This window comes from Hydractinia symbiolongicarpus, chromosome 14 (genome assembly GCF_029227915.1).
Source record: "Hydractinia symbiolongicarpus strain clone_291-10 chromosome 14, HSymV2.1, whole genome shotgun sequence".
In the NCBI taxonomy this organism is placed as follows: Eukaryota; Metazoa; Cnidaria; class Hydrozoa; order Anthoathecata; family Hydractiniidae; genus Hydractinia; species Hydractinia symbiolongicarpus.
This window is the reverse complement of record NC_079888.1, coordinates 6,314,409-6,333,974: the sequence shown is the minus strand read 5'-3', so window position 1 is coordinate 6,333,974 and position 19,566 is coordinate 6,314,409. Positions and strand designations below refer to the sequence as shown.

At 32.7% G+C, this 19,566-nt stretch overlaps 3 protein-coding genes and 1 long non-coding RNA gene across 4 annotated transcripts in view; 2 read left to right on the top strand and 2 right to left on the bottom strand.

Moving 5' to 3' along the window:
• The first annotated feature begins 9,122 nt into the window (after positions 1-9,122).
• The window catches only part of LOC130626171 (ubiquitin carboxyl-terminal hydrolase BAP1-like), a 42,175-nt gene continuing 31,731 nt past the window's right edge, over positions 9,123-19,566 (top strand). Inside the window, exon 1 of the mRNA XM_057441276.1 lies at positions 9,123-9,133. The gene's annotated coding sequence lies outside the window, so the exon portion shown is untranslated. The remainder of the gene's footprint in view (positions 9,134-19,566) is intronic.
• LOC130626187 (uncharacterized) lies at positions 9,413-9,714 on the bottom strand. The gene is made up of 2 exons (XR_008981819.1): positions 9,638-9,714; positions 9,413-9,574 (listed from the first exon to the last, which is right to left on the bottom strand). It is a non-coding gene; the product is annotated as an uncharacterized LOC130626187 (long non-coding RNA).
• On the top strand, positions 9,681-12,865 carry LOC130626180 (MTRF1L release factor glutamine methyltransferase-like). The gene is made up of 8 exons (XM_057441284.1): positions 9,681-9,950; positions 10,484-10,536; positions 10,639-10,732; positions 10,834-10,953; positions 11,433-11,497; positions 11,856-11,899; positions 12,589-12,645; positions 12,729-12,865. The coding sequence occupies exons 1-7, from the start codon at positions 9,681-9,683 to the stop codon at positions 12,612-12,614; spliced, it is 672 nt and encodes a 223-aa protein (XP_057297267.1). The 3' UTR covers positions 12,615-12,645; positions 12,729-12,865.
• Positions 16,158-16,911, bottom strand: LOC130626185 (uncharacterized). Its single transcript, XM_057441288.1, has 2 exons — positions 16,846-16,911; positions 16,158-16,597 (listed from the first exon to the last, which is right to left on the bottom strand). The coding sequence occupies exons 1-2, from the start codon at positions 16,846-16,848 to the stop codon at positions 16,295-16,297; spliced, it is 306 nt and encodes a 101-aa protein (XP_057297271.1). The 5' UTR covers positions 16,849-16,911; the 3' UTR covers positions 16,158-16,294.

The window sequence follows — 19,566 nt, the reverse complement described above, 5'->3', positions numbered from 1 at the left end:
CCTAAATCAATTTGGGTGTGTGGGCGTGCTACCTCACAGCTGAGCCACCTAATATACCTAGCATGCACTTGACAAAGGGTTATAAATATTTAACTTGTGAAGTCTTTCCTGTTTTTATGAGAGTTTGAAGATGTTAACTTTTTATGTTTTCCAATGTTACGGTACTTGGAAGATCTTCAGTAGACAAATATCTACTTGTATTCAATGACTTGTATATTTTATCACCTTCAACCAAAATTTTATCCAAATCTTGTTGAGTCCATAAACTCACACGCCTAGCACCTATTGAAAATAAAGCATTACACATATTATTGAATTGCTCGTTTCCTTGATGAAAAGTGCTGTTAACTAACTTTAAAATTTAATATGTAGGAGGTCCAGGATTAGTTTCAATATCACCATGCTTCAAAAGTAAACTCACCGTCAAAAATGACATGTTTACTAAAATTAGTGAAGCCGTAAGAATGATAATCATTGCAGTAACATGTTTGATTTGAGTTAATTTGATATTATATAAGAATCCTTGTTAAAATTAGGGTGTTATTTTTCATCAAAGGTGCCTTGGCAGTTGCATTTTTTGTTCGTATTAAAATAGAGGAGAAACCCCATTTTGATGATTCGAACAAAAACTTTGGCAGCAGTAGTCCTTAAATTCAGTGAATTCAGCAGAGTCTAGTTGGGCATAATTCATGTCTTCTAGTGCAACGTTGATGTAATTGCGATGGGGCAATTTCTTTCTTTTGTGGCCAGTCTTGGGATAATTACATATAAGTGCAACTTGTCAACTCCATCATCATCATGTTGTAGTTGAATCGAGGATCTCTTTAGGTAACTGGTGATGGCTTTAATTAACTGCTGATGGCGTCATCCAATGTTCCTCATTGTAGATCTTCTAAATACGAGAACGACAATGTACTGGCAGGCTTCACATTGTACGCCATTACCAACTCTTTCTGAGAAATGAGCAACAAAGGGCTGATACTGTCGAGCACATCAAGATAGACAGCGACATCTCACATAAACTTGTATGATTTAAACTTTAGGCGAATTCAGATAGCATTGGCACGTGTTTCACCTCGACACCCTAGATCAGCTGCATAGTTTTGATTGCTGTTATTAATGCGGGGCAATTATGGAGGAGCTTTTTTAATTCTTTACGGCGACAATTCACAAAACCGGTGTCATATGTTTTTGGTATTGGGTAGTGTGTGATACCCAATGTTATAGCATTTTTTTACTTCTTATTAAAATTTGCCAGAGTTCCTTAATAAAAAGAACATGGTTACATAAAACTGATCACACTATTAGAATCTGGGTATTTTAGAAACGGCTTTGTTAATGGCTAACTCCAAGCGATGGTTAACGCAGTGTATAATTACCAACCATGGTCGTTCCTTCTTCATTCGCATTAGAGCTCCACTTTACTGTCCCATATTCGCAGCAGCTCCATCAGCGGTAGTAGTAACTAACTTTGTGTCATAGTCAGGCAGCGGTATATTATCAGCTTGAATATTTAGTACAGGCTTTTTTACTGCAAAAACTGAATCTAACGCCATCCTCAATGATTCAGCATCTCCACCACCTTAAGCGCACATACAGTGTAAGCAGACTTTCCACCCCTTTCCGAACGAGTAAGAACAGCCATTTTACGCTGTCAATCTATTGAGGCTATGTAGTAGTTTCATCGTTATGTAGTAGTTTCAATGTTTTGTGCTTAAAATAGGCATCACTTTTACAGTTGTGGGTGGCAGGTCAGTATCAAAATCCTGTTGGGATTGACCTAAGTGAGGAAGATATTGAATATTATGGCGTTGAAAGTGAGATATGACGAAGATTCAAGACTAATATGTATTCAAAAGTTCCAATGTACTTAGTGAATCATGTCTTCAGAAATTATAAGAATCACTTCATCTTGATCTTGTGAACTATAGTATTAAAGCGTTTATTAAACAGTAAGTTTTAATGATTGATTGAGTGTCTTGATTTTTTCTGTTCTGGTTCATACAATACTCTATATTCATATTGTAAAACTAAATAGAAACCTTCATAGCATGAAAGTCCGATCATGAAAAACTTTAACAAATTCTTACTCAGAACTAAATTTGAGGATGATGTTGTTCATTATGGTCGCCTTGTACTACACCAGTTTCATCATCAATTAAGGGCTTGTTACTATTACTCATTTATGCACCACCAGATGAAGATGGTACATTTGTATTTTCTTCTGTGTTACCAGTATCGACACTGTTATATGAAGATCCCAATGTGAAATGTGCAAAATATTCATCTTCGAAGACAAATGTTTATAACTACATAATTTTAATCGGTTACGCAGGTCTAACGATTTCACTGACTCCCCACAAACTTCACACTTTTCAGCAAGTGAAGAGACAGCAGCCCACTCACAAGTGGCTCAATACATAGTGACTTCTGGATTGGCTGGAAATATATTTTAGCCTGACTACTTCCACCACCATGTTCTTATCCCCCTAGCGGACAGAGGACAATTTATAACTTCCAGATCATGGCAGCTTGCCACACACCTTTAAAGCTCGAACCCTCCAGCATTCTTTAATTTTGATAGCCCGAAGTTTCTGATGGGTTTTTTTATGGGTTTGACATCAGAAATTATTTTATCAACTTTTTTTCTTTATCCTCAATATCAAGTCTAATTTTTTGGAAGCCGAGGCATGCAAGGTTAAGCTTATCCTGTAAGTTTGAAACTTTTTTAGCAAACCTGCCAGCTAAACACATAAAGTTAATGGTCCATGACTGTGACTTTCTTTTAATGTGATTGCTACGGTATTTATTTTTTATTTTCCTCTGTATTGAAGTCTCGGTTGGAATAACCTGTTTCTTTCGTCATTTATAGTGCTAGCTCTTGAATTGATAATGGAACTGGTGGAGGAAGGACTTTTGACTGCTTCTCTTAATCTACCTCTTTCTTGAGTTATCTCCAATCCCATTTTTGCCATCTTCTCTTCATAAAATTTATTAAAGATCAGTCCTGCGAATTAAACTTTGCAGTTTTTTTGCAGCTGTCATCATCTTTACTTTTGTCGTTTTGGGATGAAACGCAAACCAATTTTGAAGCAATTTTAGTTCCAGTGCTCTTACCATTACATCATAACAATGAAACTACCGCATAATGATAAAACTACCACATAACGATGAATCTATCACATTACAATGTATGAGAGTGAGGCTAGTGCTGTACACTTCTTTGAAAAAATTGATTGCAGAAGTAAAGAATTGTCATTGTTTTTAGTGTTATTTCATGCACTTTATAGTTGAGAATAAATGTTCTTAGCAATAAAATAGTGCTCGTTTTGCTTGCACACGCTTAGCAAAATATTATCTCTATTGTATATCACTATGTGTTGTCAAATTTGATTGTTTTTCATAAAGAAGTGGTTGCTGGAAAAAGTTTGTGTTTCTCATCAATACCAATTGTTTTATTTGGTGTTCATTCATCGATTACAACACAAATGGAAAAAAAGAACTTGTATTAGAAGACTTTGATGAGCTCTTTAGTGATATTCTTGTGGGTAAGTACATTTCTACCTACTATGGAACCAAGCTGGGTAGCATTCTTTTACCTGGAAGATTGGATAGCTAAAGCTGTAATAAAATCCAAACGATTTACTGCTTCTCTCTTTTTACAAAAAAAAACACTCAGAGGACGGACCACATTAGCTAGATCCATTGTGTGAGAAACGAGGTACCCAACAAAATTTTGAAAATAAAAATAGAATTATGGTTAATTCCAAGAATCAGCGTATGAGCGTTATTTAAAGGAAATGAATGAAATTGTCACTGTGTTGCCCTGTGGCTAGGTAATTGGTAAAGCAAATCTGATATTTGGTGCAACTCCAGATGGTGAAATTGTTCATTATGGTGATTTGGGAATTCTTGAAGTGAAGTGTTAAGAGCAGTACAAAGAATATCTGCTTTATATAAAAAAATCCATGCATTGTTTATGATAAGGTATACTGATGCCATATATTTGAATGAGAATCCTTCTTACTGTAACCAGACTCAAATGCAATTAATAACTACTACTTGGTATGTATTACATCATTGTTAACATTTCATAATTTTCAATAAAAAAGCACTGTTATTTGTCATACATGCACCACGTAGGGCAAAAACTTTCAAAATTGGGCAAACAAATATTATCGCCCAATTTTGTATAAGGCACGAGTTTGTGTGGGACATTATGATTATTTCTAGAAGCCCTATTGTGGTCTACGTTGCAGTATGCCTTGTTTATAGTTTTCCAAACATTGTTTTCAATTTGGAAAAGGTTTGCATCCTATCTCAATCAGCCACTTTTTCTTCTCAGCCGCTATAAGCTGGCACACTTGTTTAGATTGATACCTTACGCTGTTGAATTTGCTTGAATGTTTACTGTATAACTTTTAAAGACAAGTTTTACTTTGAGCAATAACGTCCTCATCTGTTGTATATAGGTTTAAGAATGGGAAATGAATGAGGTCATCCACATCGGTGTCATTGGTTGGTATATCGGTATATATATATATATATATATATTTTAAAGATCCTGCCCAAATCTTTTAAGTCGTCATATGTATGCAGCGGCAAGGCGTATGATTGTGACAATCCATTGTAAAACACTTTTGTTGCATCACAATCCAAGTGACACAAGGGTTAAGGTGTTAAAAGGGTCGTTTACATAGATCAAGGAGGTAACAGCCCAAGGAAATGATCCCTGGTACTCCACAGGTAGTCTTCTGTAAGTTTGGAAGATGTTTTGTGTGGGGAAAAATGGCTTTAGGCTGATGATAAAAAACTAAAGAATGAATTCTCTTAGAGTCTATTAGAAACAAAGATAATGTAACTGTACATTTTAAAATGTAACAGCGATTTCAAAATAACTAACTAAAACATTTTTTAACATTTTTTGTTTTTTTTAAATAATATTTGCCTTCCCTGAGCAAAATTAACCACACTGAAATTTTCACAATCCGTTTTAAGTCCATGACTAGTTCACTTGCTGGAGTGTAAATTTTTTTAATTTTTTTATGTTTTGAAAATAATTATGATCGTTAATATAAGTTCCAGGAAGTTATATGCAATACCAACCTCACCTTTTTAAATAGGAAATAATGAATATTTGTATCAATATTTACGAGAGTAACGTCTCCACACTTCTCTGTATTCGCAACTCTTGCAAAAAAATGGTAATTTAATCCCTCCTGTTTAATTGTCTGCACCTGAATCTGTTTCTTTCCTACACGGATCATACTTTTCCTTCTAAATGTCTATCTGTGAAATCCTTCTCTGTGGTCTCTCCGTTAAGTTTGTTTAATTCATTCTCCACTACTTTACTTTTTTTGCTCATTTCATCTATTTTATTCTTTTCTGCATTTTCTACTTGATTTGTTTGTTTTAAGCAAACAAAGTATCACAAGAATTTTTTCATTAGGTGATGAACTATGAGATAGAATCACAGTGGTTTTGTCACCATGCATCCTCTCAATGCTCATGTAGCTACATTCACTCCGTGCTACCCACATAATTTTATATAAAAATCTATATAGTCATTGGTATTTTTATGAACGTGAAAATTAGGGTCCAAAACCACAGTATTGTTAGACTCAATACAGAGATGGTTGACAGAAATAACAGTCTTTTAATTTGATGAAAAATCACAAAACTTAAAGGGTGTTTAGGGGCAAAGAGAAATGATTGTGACTGACCTACTTGGTTTCTGCTGCGGTGGCTGGTATATAAAATTTTCTACTGCATTCTTGTGTTTGTTTCTTTCTGTTTTGTTATCTCGCTTTTGGTTTTGTTGATGGTTTTAATGATGTGTGTTCTAATGTCATAATGTTTAAATTTTGTGTCATCTCTGTAACATTGCTGCATGAATGTTTTTTTTTCTCTATAATAATGGTAGGTGTTGTAATTATTATTTCACATTTTGTATATTGTTATGTTGTATATATTTATACAGATTGTTGTTTTCTTTCCTTCTGATACTCCAATAATCACTTATTTAATACAACTGTTTATGAGGAGTAGCAGTAGTACTAGTCTTGCATATTGTTTACTGGTTTTGTAATGAAACAGTGCGACAAGGGGTTAATTGGAAAGCGTACGTGTAAATACCACCCACTGTCTGTAAAAAAAGTTAATTAACAAAGAAACTGTTCCTTTTTATCTCATCACTTATGTTGAGAGCAAACCTTCTGCTATCTTATATATTAATTCCCTTGCGTGAGTAAAACTGTGAGTCCACGACACGGAAATCACGGGTCACTTTCTTATGACGTGGCTGTACGCTAAAATTTACCTAAAAAGATTAGGGTTGTACTTCATAGAAATCGCACATAAGGTGTAAATATATAACTCGCTGCTAATAACGATATAAATATATATACCCTTATGCCAAAAAACTCTTTGTTAGCATATATATATAGGTATCGCTACATATGAAACGGTATTAGATATTCACAAAGCATACGGACTGTTAAATGAAGTTCCTAGCATAAAACGGAAATTGTGTTTATGAAAAAGATGGCTGTTGTTTTTGAGTATTCTCTACTCTTTCATTCAAAATAAATCTTTAAAAAAACATTTGAAGAAGAGCATGGTTTTATAAATTAATCATAGCAAGGTTCTGTAAGGTTTTTTCATGTTTTATTTTCAGTTTTGATTATATTATTGTTGCCAGACATGTTTTATAGCTAGCATCATAAAAAGCCAACCACCACCAACAACTAGCTAGCTAGCTAGGAATATATATATATAGCTATATATGTAGCCATGTTCTTTATACCTAGCTAAGTCTCCAGTTTATATTTAAGTGACTAGCTATTAGCTGATGTAGCTAGCTAATGCTAGCTTTAAACTAAAGATTCCCAGTATATATATTCCCACAAAACCCATCAAACGTTATTAACCCTGAAGATTTTTTTTTTTTGGTTTGCGAAGTTCTTTTCCTCCAAATATTCTGAAAATAAAGTTCAGAAATTACTTATTCTTAAAATGTAAATTTAATTTGTTTCAAATTGTGGTTTTGACATTTTCATGTAAGAATTTGTGGGCAAAAACCTTAATCAGCATGCTAAAAGAACTGACTTTTCATAATTTAGATTTACTAACCACAACCATTTTCTTACATTTAGTGTAAACTTTTGTGCGTATGGCTTATATTTAATACACCAAAAGAGCTACTTTGTTGATTTCAATTTTATACTCTTTGTAAGCTATTTTTTTCTTCTTTTTGACATTTTGAATTAACTTATTGTTGTAGAAGGCATATAATATATATACATGCATATAAAAAAATGGAATTTTGCAAATTTCTGTTTTACCACTCAATTTTTACATTTTCTAAGTTATTTGGAACAGAATGGTATGGAATAGACCAAAATACCTGATCTTAGTTGTTTTTAATTTACAGGCTGTGTCTGTGAAACTTTAAGGGGAACATTTGGTGGAAGACAATGGCATGACATATACTGATAAAACTGATTTTTGTTGTGTTAGATGTTATATCTGAACCTTTTTGACATTTTATGTTAATTTTGCGAGGAAGGACCATATATATATACACAGAAGAAGAATTCAATTTTACACCTTGCAAGCTTTGTTTTTCTATATTTTGTATAAATTCTTACTGGGGAGGACTCTGTGCAATATATCGAAATGACTGATCCTTCTCGATTTAAATTTGATATGTTCTAAATCGTATATAGTTTTGGAAATTTTGTGTAAGATTTAATTGGTAAAGGTTAAATGCAATATGTCAAAAAAACTTTTTTTGTTGAATCAGAAGCACTCCCTACAACCATTCTTTTTTTTTGCAGTTTGTGAAGCTTTTCTGAGGAAAGAGTGTATGCAATATTATCGAAATAACTGATTTTTGTTGCAAACTGTCTTTCTTAGGCATTTTGGATTAAAGATTGTTTTAGAGGGCATATGCAGTAGATATATGTACCGAAATAATTAAATTTTGCAAACTTTGATTTTGTCGTTACCTCTCATTTTTTACATTTTGATTAAACTTTTGTGGGAGACCGTCGGTATGCGAAGGACCAAAATAAGAGATTTTAGTATTATTTAGAATTTGTATTTTGTGTTGCAAAATTGGTGCAAAAATTGACATAAAATGAACTTATATACAGATTGATTGCTGTTGTTTAACATGACTCATTATGACTTATATATTTTATGAAAATTTGTGACAGAATACTATGTGAGATTTGAAATTTTGTTTACTTTATTGATGGTAAAACAGCATGCAAATTGCTAAAAGGACTTTATTAATTTTAGATTTAAACACCGTTATTTTGTTGACATTTTGTCTAAAGTTTGGTGAGGAAGGACCGTATGCAATATATCAAATAATGTTTTATTGCATTATAATTTATCCTTGCAAATCCCTTTTTAACACCTTAGATAAAAATTTCTACTTAGGCAAAATTTATTGTTTATTTTTCACATTTTGTGTCAACCTTTGGCAGGGTTTGCAATAAACTAACTGATTTTAACATATACAATGAGAGAGATTTGTGTTTGACATTGATCAGCTTTTTTGTATATATGTGGCGTTTTGAGTGATTTAAATTTTATGGGTGAGATGTATGTTGAAATGCTTTTAAAAACTTTTTTCCGAATAATTTTCGCATTTGTCAGATGGTCAGAGCAAGTAATTTTAGTAGATTTAGATTTTAAATGTCACATATATACTGCAGTTGTTGGACACCTTTAATTTTTTTGGTCATTTATATAATAATGCAGATGTAAGATGCGCACTGCTGTATTGTTTGTTTTTTGATGGACATATATCTGCTACATAAATTAAATGGAATACAGTGGATTCTTCCACGGGAAACAGCTAGTAGCCATTGCTTCGTGATTGTTTTGTAAGCATACCTCTTTGTAGATGCGTACAAAATTCCTAGAATGGATATTCTTAATTTAATTGAAATTGTAAAAATTGTACCAAAGGTCTTATTCAAAGCTGATATGTCAAATAAAAATGATTACCATTTTATGATCTCTTTAATCAATACATATTGTTTACAAATTTTTTAAAACATGGTAACTTATCGGCAACTTTGCAAAATGTGGATCAGATAGAGTCTTCCCTCTGAGTTTATTTAATGTTAAAAATAACATTACATTGTCATAACATTGTATGATCATAACATTACATTACCATAACATTGTATGATCATAACATTATATTGCCATAACATTGTATGATCATAACATTACATTGTCATAACATTGTATGCTCATAACATTACATTGCCATAACATTGTATGATCATAACATTACATTACCTTACATTGTATGATCATAACATTACATTACCTTACATTGTATGATCATAACATTACATTGCCATAACATTGTATGATCATAACATTACATTGCCATAACATTGTATGATCATAACATTACATTACCATAACATTGTATGATCATAACATTACATTACCTTACATTGTATGATCATAACATTACATTGCCATAACATTGTATGATCATAACATTACATTGCCATAACATTGTATGATCATAACATTACATTACCTTACATTGTATGATCATGACATTACATTACCATAACATTGTATGATCATAACATTACATTACCATAACATTGTATGATCATAACATTACATTGCCATAACATTGTATGATCATAACATTACATTGCCATAACATTGTAGAAATGTTTAGCAACGGTTGTATGATGTCTATTTTTTTGTATCTGGTAAAATTTTATATTTTTTGTCAGGGAATGAAAATATTTAGCAGGTATAAAAATAATTCTAATGGGAACTATATTCGGAGGATCTCATCTCAAGTGGAAAAGAAATGGTTACAGTTGTTTCAAGATGAACATATTGAAGCTGCTCATGTATCTATCAAAGAATTGAAACTGTTTGCACAAAAAAATTTAAAGGTACCACCATTTGAAAGCCTTTTTACTGTATTTTTGTTTTAAATTTTATACTTATATTTATAATTATGTGCCAATGTGCTGCTAATATATAAACCCATTTCCCTTAAGTTACAACATTTATAAACTCACCATATTTTCTTGAACTTGTGGTAGAGCGTTCTCTTCCAGTGCAGAAGTCTTGGCTTCAAACCTCAGCCAAAGCATGCCATAGTCTATAAAAGTGTGAATCTATCCTTTCTGCTTAGCGCTCAGCATGAGAATGGGATTGATTTCCCAGGCGGTTGTCTAGTTGAGCGATTGCTGTGCTTGCACGAATTTCGTAGCTCAAATTGGAGCTTTAAATGCGCTAGGACCCCCTTCGCAGGACCCTGGTTGGTAGCAGTACCAATAGGAACTAAAGAGGCTATCCTGGGTGAATAATTTCAATAATAATAATAATAATAATAATAATTTCAATATGCTGATTGAGTAGATGTATTGCGTTTTATTCTACGGTTTAATTTCTATATATAGTTACTACGCTTCTCACGTAGAATGCTGATGTCAATCAAGAGTTTGCCTTGGCATGTAAACGAAGGCTAAACAGGTTAGATAGCTTTGCAACTAATAGTGATGACAACAATCAAAACTAATAAACCTGTAAAGATCTAATGTGAACCAATTTAGTATTGTTGAGTTTTTATGTTAGGGAGCCTCTTCAATACATCATTGGAGAATGGGATTTCCGACATTTAAATTTAAAAATGAAAAAACCAGTGTTCATACCAAGACCAGAGACGGAGGTAATATATCTTGAATTTCCTTTTTTGTGTGCACTTAGTCTATTTTTTTGTCTTGCATGTTTTGTTTCTTACTTTAGTTTATATAGTTTACTCTCTTGTAGTCACTTGTTGATTTAGTCAACACAAATGTAAAAGAAGGATTTCTAACGAACCAACATGTATTGGAAGTAGGGTGTGGAAGTGGAGCCTTGTCGTTGTCTTTGTTGCACGAAAATCGAAATGTAAGCCTTTTTAGCAGCTGTATTTTTTTCCTGACTATTTGTGGTTCCGTTTTTCGCACTCTAAACCTGTCTGGTGGCCGTGTGGTAGAGCGTTCACCTCCAGTGGTCTTGAGTTCAAACCTTGGTCAAATAATGCCAGAGATTATTAAAGTGTAAACCAATCTTTCTGATAAACCTTCGGCATTAGAATACAATTAATATCTTAGGCGGTTGTCTAGTTTAGCGGCTGTTGTGGTTGCACGACATCCACAGCTCAAACTTGAGCTTTAAATGCACTAGGATCCCTTTGTAGGACCCTCATTGTAAACAGTTCTATTAGGAACTGAAGAGGCTATTCTAGGCTCTTTTTTTAAGGTTAAGTTCGTCAACATCCAAGAATGTACAGCTTAATTTTTCATATATTAGAAACACGTATTATAAGATTGATTACTAAACTAAAAAATTTGAATTTTTTTGTGCTTATTTCAGCTTTTTTTTAGATGAGATGTGTTGCAGTAGATCAACTAAAAGATGCAGTTAACTTGACACTTGAGAATGCTGATAGGTATGTCTGATGACTTTCTTGTTGTTTTCTATAACGTGAAAAATTTGTCAATATTAAAGATTTTACTTCCAGCTCCATTGTTTTGAAAAACCTAATCCGGGTTTTTTTAATAATATAGTATACAGTACTGTCTGTGCCTACCCAGCTAATGTATTGTTGTAGTTCTTGGACTGCTACTGCTATCACTCTAAAACTTGACTTATAATTTTGTAATTTTTTCTGCAAAAATTTTTTTAAACGCTTTTAAAATAAACACATAGATTCCAGTGAAAGGTAACCTCACGGAAACCAAAGCACTGGCATCAAAATGTTTTCGTTCTATTTTTTCCGTTTAACCTAGAAAATGGTTTTTGTTTAGATGTGGACTGTCCGATAGAATCAAAGTATTTCACGCAGACATCAGTAAGTATGATTATTATTTTTCTTTCATAAAGATATTAAGTTGTTTTTGAAACCTAGATTCAGTTGCACGAGGATTTTGTTGTGTTACCTATGCAGAAGTATTCTTTTAACTGATTTAACAAACCAGAGATGAATCTGTTAAAAACTAGTTTATTAAAACACTCCATAATAATAATCAAATTGATCTACCAAAATGTCCTTTCCTTAAGATGTTTCTGTTCAGGCCTTCGTAAACATATTGAAGTAGATATTTTGGTGACATTATAAATAACATTCATGACTGGTGTTGCTAAATCTATAATTTAAAGGTCGTAAATTGGCCCCGCATGTATTTCTGAAATCTTTTTGAATATTTAAGGTTTCAGTTGTTGGCATTGTCTGGCCTTGTGTTAGAATTGATACATTTATAATACTATCCTTCTGCTATTACAAGCTGTATACTATTAGCTAGATAACCTATTAAATATGATAAGGTGCAGAAAAGTGTAATAGATAACCCCTTTTTTTGTCAACTAATTTTTATATAATGTTTCATTTAATTATTATTGAATTTAGTAAAGTTTTTATTGCACCTCATCCGTATATAAAATTAACTGTCTAAATAATTTAGTTTTCTTGGAAAACTGCTTGAATTTTTTGACTTTAAAACTTAAAAACAAGACTCATACTAGCTTGTCTCATATACCAAGGATCAACGAAAGAAACGAAATCATAAACACAAAACAGCAAAAAAGATCATCAAGATGGTACGTTGTGTTTGTATCTTTATTTGCATACCTTCTACAGTATTTCAAAACTTTTTTCATTTTTCACCATGTTTGTATCATAGAATTTCTGGAATCGAGCAGCAGCATTGCTTGAAAGTCAGTTTACTGAAGACACTTTTAAGAACTCAACTGTAAATGCTGTTCAAGAACTCGTCTTGTCAATGCTGCCACAAGATAAAGATAAGCAGATGAAAAAAATATTTGAATATATCGAGCCGATCGTCAAACAACTCAGTCCAACATGGAGCGACAAGATAGTCGAGATTCTAAAGCAGGTGGACGGATCAGCTCATTGGGAAAGAATAATGAAGAATTGAAGAAAACAGTTAAGCGAGGGAGGAGAAACTTAAACTTAAAGGCTAAAGATGATAATGCAAATTTTTTGAAGTCTTTTTTTTTAATTTTATGTTATAGTTAAAATATTAATGCATCTCTATGTGATATATTTGTATGTTTGCGGAATTTTGAGGAGACGTTTTTTTAAAAATTAAGGAGAATTGAGGACTTTTAAGGAGACGTTTTTTCAAAATTGAGGAGAATTGAAGACTTTTGAGGAGACGTTTTTTTAAAATTGAGGAGAATTGAAGACTTTTGAGGAGACGTTTTTTAAAATTAAGGAGAATTGAGAACTTTTGAGGAGACGTTTTTTTAAAATTGAGGAGAATTGAAGACTTTTGAAGAGACGTTTTTTTTAAAAAATTGAGGAGAATTGAAGACTTAGGGGGATTTGTCTCACTAATTATGTGGAGGGTTACTTATAATGAATTTATATTTTAATTATTTTTAAGAACAGCGTTATACAGTGAGCTGTGGAATGGGCTGAATAGCGCTGTTTTGGAGCAGAAAATTTTAAAGACACAACTTAAAGATAATTAACTCCTATATATACGGAGGTGTGGCACTCAAGGGCTAAAATATGCTGATATCAGCAGCAAAAATTTGAAAATCATAAGGCAGAACCACATTTTTTCAAAGTTACCCAGGGTTCCTCGACGTTGTCCATCACATTGGCTAGCGCTGAAACTTGTGAACGAGACGCAGTTGGAAGCTAAGGAATCGTGGCTTCGAACTGAAGACATGCTGAGAAATGCCATGAGTCGTGCAAGGGAAAGGAGAGGAAGTCTTAGTAATTTTTTTTCATTGGATTTACAAGAATTTGAGGTACCCCAGAATGAGAAGTAAAGAACAGAAACGCCTTTCTGATGTCTGATGATGAGGGATGGTCACATCTGGATAATATTTATTTTGTGATTTTAAGCTACCTAGCTAATACCATGCCAGCACTTCAGGGGCACATTTGTTATTAAATAATTAAGTGATAAAGTACAAGAGCTAAATATATTAGTTTTATGAGGCTAGCTATACAAAAGATTTTTCAAGGCATTCTGTCATTTTAAATAAAGATAGCTACTTGCTAGCAATTTGGACCTCCCATAACAGTGAACAGTCAAGACTTAAGTATATAGCTAGTTAGGTGTGCAAGGCATTGCATGTTGGTTAAATATGTTGTCACGACAAACAGAAACCTATATTTCATAAATAAATTTCTGCAAATGTTCAGGTTTCTTTTATCGAACAGAAACCTGTTTTTCATAAATAAATTTTTGTAGATTTTCAGGTTTCTTTTATGAAATAACAAAATTTTGGAAAGTATAGCCAGAAGTAATATTCGCTTGGAGCGGGAAGACGTAAAGTCTCTGTCCAGGTTAAGACTTAGTAAAGGGTAAACTGTGTCATACGGAGGACACTTAGTGTAATGTGTTACAAATCCAGTGGAGTGCTTATAGCATAAAGGTATAATACATTTTTCATAAACCAACATTCACAGGACTTATGATGAAGCCTATTGTTACTTCTGCAAAGCAAATACAGTTGTTTAGCATTTTTCATTTTGCATAATAAGTTCCTGTAGATATTCAAAAATTAATTGTGAGTGGCACCAGGCTGAGCGATTAGTGCAAGTAAACATGTTGCAGATCCAGGTGGACAAAAAAATAACTTCTAACAACTTTGTATTTATAGAGCTGGATAAGGTATATGGTCCTTAACCTGGGACACATTTTATCTGTTTGAATTATTTTAAATCCTGAGAATCACTTTGAATGTTATCTGTACACATGGCTTGTCAAAATAATATGCTTTCAAAAAAAAGTTTCAAGTCATTATTTCAATTTTTACTGAAGTAATAGGACTTTTACTTATTATGGTTTTAGCATAGTTTTTCATACTGCTGACACCAAAATGGCTGCAGGGACTAATCGGTTTGAAATTAATTTATATTATTTTTATAACAACCTTTTTCTATTTATGTGTTTTTATTTTCCTGCAAAAGTTGTTCCATAGCTTATGTATATCACATTATGATAAGGACGAAAAAGTTACTGTGCTACATGGGTTTTAAACCTTATAAATTTCCAGCGAGAAATTTGAAAACTAATAAATGACAAAATCGCAAAAGTTCATCTTAAAAATTTTCAATTTTTGTTAATGTGAAAGTAATCCACTTGAAAAGGTTTCTGAGGTTTTTTATGAAGAAATCTTCCATATTACCCATATGGGGTAACTTGATGAACAATGAGATTTTCCGCAGGTGTTCTGTAGTATGTGTAATATAATTTTAAAAACTGCGATGTAATTTTCCTCTTAAGTTTTGATTTTAAACCCAGCTAAAAAGCTCAGCCTTGTCCTTTCATGCTTAGTCTAGCTAGCTATAGCGAAAAAGTTTAATATTTAAACTTGACCTATTTTACTGAGTATTAAGTAATAAATGCTAGTTTAATCCTTAATGTAGCTATATAGGGTAGCTAAGCTACCTGTAAGAACAACATAAAACAACGTCGAGGCTGTTCTCTTTTGTAAACAAACCCAGTGGTATTTTTGTAATAAGTACCAAAATTTATGTGTGCATTTCTTGCGCTTATGAGTGTAATCAAAGTGCCCTGTACGTAAGTCCTAAAAATTTATGTCATTGGCTCACTCTTTACGAATGACACCACATAACAAAAAAAACCGTGCTTTGCTATTTCCCTTAACCTCTACCGAGATTTGGTTGTGATATATATCAGAATTAATTGTCTTTAAGTTCTGCATTTGTTCTTCGTTTTTGCAACATATTTGTAGGCGGACATTGGAACTTAAAATTCGTCTCTTTTATCGGAATTTCCTTTTTCTCTCTATTGGCAATTTTTTGCCCATAAAGAATAAGTAAAGTCGAATCTATTCCGTAAAAAATATTACGTTATTTACACTGTAAACATGTTTTAGCCTGTTCGCAATTGGTATGAGACATAAGCAATTCCCTTTTGAAGGTAAAAATTGAACAAGTTTGAGTTAAGTCCATACGTTTTTTATTCCAATTCAATCCTTAAACTACAGTCTGAGGGTCTTCAAACCGTGCTAGGCGATTGTTTGGAATGGAGTTTCAGCCAATCCCATCTGTCATGGCTTGAAAGTAAAGTATCGTTTCACTCTACAAAAAAATTCTACGCACGTGTTACAAGCATCATATGCGAAAAATTTATTCTGCTAAATGCTTACATAACGAAAGTTTTCTTATACTTTTTATACAGAGAGAGATTATATTTCAACTATTCAAAATTAAAAGGTTGTCCAAAACAAAAAATCTTCATTAGCTTTCAAGTTTCGCTTCTTCTTGTTTAACTGTTCTCTCCAGTTCTTCATTATTCTTTGCCAGTGATAACAATTTTGATACGTCCAACTGCTTTAGAATCTCGACTATCTTGTCGCTCCATTTTGGACTCAGTTGTTTGACCAAGGGTTCGATATATTCAAGTATTTTTTCTTTCTGCTTATCTTGTGGCAGCATTGATAACATTGGAATGAGTGCTTGAAATGCATCTGCAGGTGATTTCTTTGAACCTTCTTCAGAAGTCTGACTATCAAGCATCCCTGCTGCTCGATTCATGAAATCCTACGATATAAATATGATAAAGAATAAAGAAAGTAATGAAATACTGTAGAAAGCTTGCTAAAAATTGCTATCTTTTTAATTTGATCGGTTGGACAGCAAAAAAATAACATCTAATCGATTTAATGTATTTTTTGCATCTAAATAAATTGTGAATTTTGAGGTAATAAAAAAAACTGAAAAGCTTATAAGAATTATTGCGTTATGCGTAATTCTTTAAAATGGATTTACAAATAAAAATGCAAACTTACCATCTCGATAAACTTTTTGCAGATTTGTGTTTATGATTTGAAGCGTTCGCACCGTTTAATATTTGATGCATGCTCAGTATCAGCATGAATGGCGATATAATTTAGCACGAATCTCTCCATCACTGTGTTTAATTTTTTACAGAAAAAAATTGAAGCATTTTTTTACGTAAACAAAACAGGTCTATATATTAAAGTATTTACATAATTATTCACAAGTAATTTTTTAATACGATTCAGGTACAATAGAATTTTTTGCTTAAACAGGCTACGAAACTACTCAAGTTAGATTTCCGTCATTGGTGTTACTCCTCATTCTTGCACATTGTGAATAGCATTGTTTTATAACCAGACCACTCAAAAGAGTACAAGAATTTATAGCTATCTTATTGCAACGACGTGTTAATAATGGATAACATTATACTTCAGTATTTTCAGTTTTCTTTTTTGACAGTAGAATAAGCTATGGTATGCAAAAAATAACGATAGGATGGATAGACATTGAGATTTTTTCCATCTTTTTAACAAAAAAGAAATGACTTTGTAAACACCGGATAAATTAGGGATTAGAATATTCTTCAGGCTTTTTGCTGCAAGAAATAAAACTTGTGTCCTATACTACAGACTCTGTGCAGATTTATTTCTGAAGTTTTTTTAAAAACGGGTTAAATTTGTTGTTTGTTTTACCTGCGGAAGGCGATTCATTTTAAGGTTTTCTTTAATTTATTTATACCTTGGGAGAGAAACTTTATTTTGACTATTTTTGTCCTTATTCGCAAAATAGACAAACGGTGATCAGTCGTTAAAAAAAACTAAAAAGATATTTAATCCAAATTATATTTCAGATTCTTGAAGAGGATACTGTGATAATGTTTTTTACTTTACATTCGAACTTGATGTTCTTTGTGACATACTTAATATGCCTAAAAAAGACTTTCCTTGTAAAAATGAGGGTATAATGATGCTAGGACGCTGTTGGAATCTATATTATAATACCCGTATATGTCTGTCCGTCTGTCTGTCACGCAAAATGGTAGCTTAGCTGCGCAGGTCGCGAGACGCACGCAATGCGGTATAAAAAAGACGGGCGAACCCGTGGATTTTTCCACGGGGTAACGACTAGTAATAGAAAAAATAACGTCTGATAGCGAAAGTATACTATACACTATACAACATTTTTCTTCGAAATAGTCATAAATGCTAGCCTGGGTAAGAAAGACGAAAAAATTGCAAATTACTTAGTACTTGGTGAAAATCACCTATCAAGCGGCGTCTAATGTATGAATTCATTGCAATGCGCAAAAATATTTGTTTATAGTTGAGTGAAGGCTCGAACGACTTCCGTTGAGATTCTTTGTGTGACGTCAATGACAACAACACATAAGAGCGAAAGAAATGTTCTATGCGTCGTTACGTTGTGATTAGTTAGTATTTAACAATAAAAAGGATCGCCTATTTTGTACAATGTATGAAACATGGGTGTGTGATCTGTATGATCCAGATGCAATTTCGTAAAATTGCTACGCGCTAAATAAACATAAAAATGAATATTCTCTATCATAATTTGCCATAAAGAAAAAAAATTTTGCAGGAAGAATTTTTGGTGGAATTTATCTATAAGGTGGAGAGGACAAAATGGAAAAAATTTTTGTGGACAGGAAGCTGTCATTAAGAAAAATGCGAAACTAGCTTTTATTAAAAACTTCACATTTTAACTTTTCAAGGAAAGTGATAACCGAAAGTTTCTTGTGGAACACAATATTGTCATGCTTTTTCAAAACTTCTCATTTCCTCTTAATTCTGAAAAGTCTTTTCAAAACTCCCCTAAAATTAGATTTTTTAACATTTTTTTTTTAATTTTTGAAAACTATATGATAAAATACATAGCTAGATGCTACGTGATGCGTGGCCTTGTGGTTATTGAGTTCGCTTCGCAATTACAAGGTCCGTGGTTCGGTACCAAGCGTGGGGAATGTTTAGCAAGTGCATTTATCACAGCTACGGGTCAACCCATGCCATTTGAGGGAAATTGGGTAGGTATTACCGGTGAATACTGAATGTATACATTCCGAACACAGGTCCTATATTGATAACAGTGTTTCCAACACTGAAGTGGCTTATATCCTGTATAAATATTCGGAATAATAATAATAATACTACATAGAAATGGATAAAGTAAAATTTATCCTTCACTCGTGAGCTTACCTTAATCCCCTCAACTATTCTCAATTTGTTTTATTTTTTCTATACCAGATGAATTGACATTAGAAGATGTTGGTGGTGAACGGTTTGATTTGTTAATTAGCAACCCGCCCTATATACCATCAGGTGACCTGCAGGACTTACAACCGGAAGTTATACGGTAGGTTCCTTCATTGTCCTATTTTTTTTAAAGTATTGGTATTTAGTAACCAAGTTGTTAATACGGTTTTTATACAAACATAATGTTATACATAACGCTTACAGGTATTTTCAGACTCAGGTTTGCTAAGTTTTATAACTGATTTTATTTTCAAGAAGAGCGTTGTAAAAAAGCTTCCTGTTTAATTAAATCTTTTTTGATTTTTTTTAGAAGAATATTATATTATTAAACCTTAAATAAGCAATAGTTTTTAACCGGAAATTAACTTCTTCTAACACACCTCAACTTGCTGTCAAATCTTTAAAATGCTTCATGTCAAAAACATGCGTGTTGGCCTTGTGGTAGAGTGTTCGCCTTCAGTG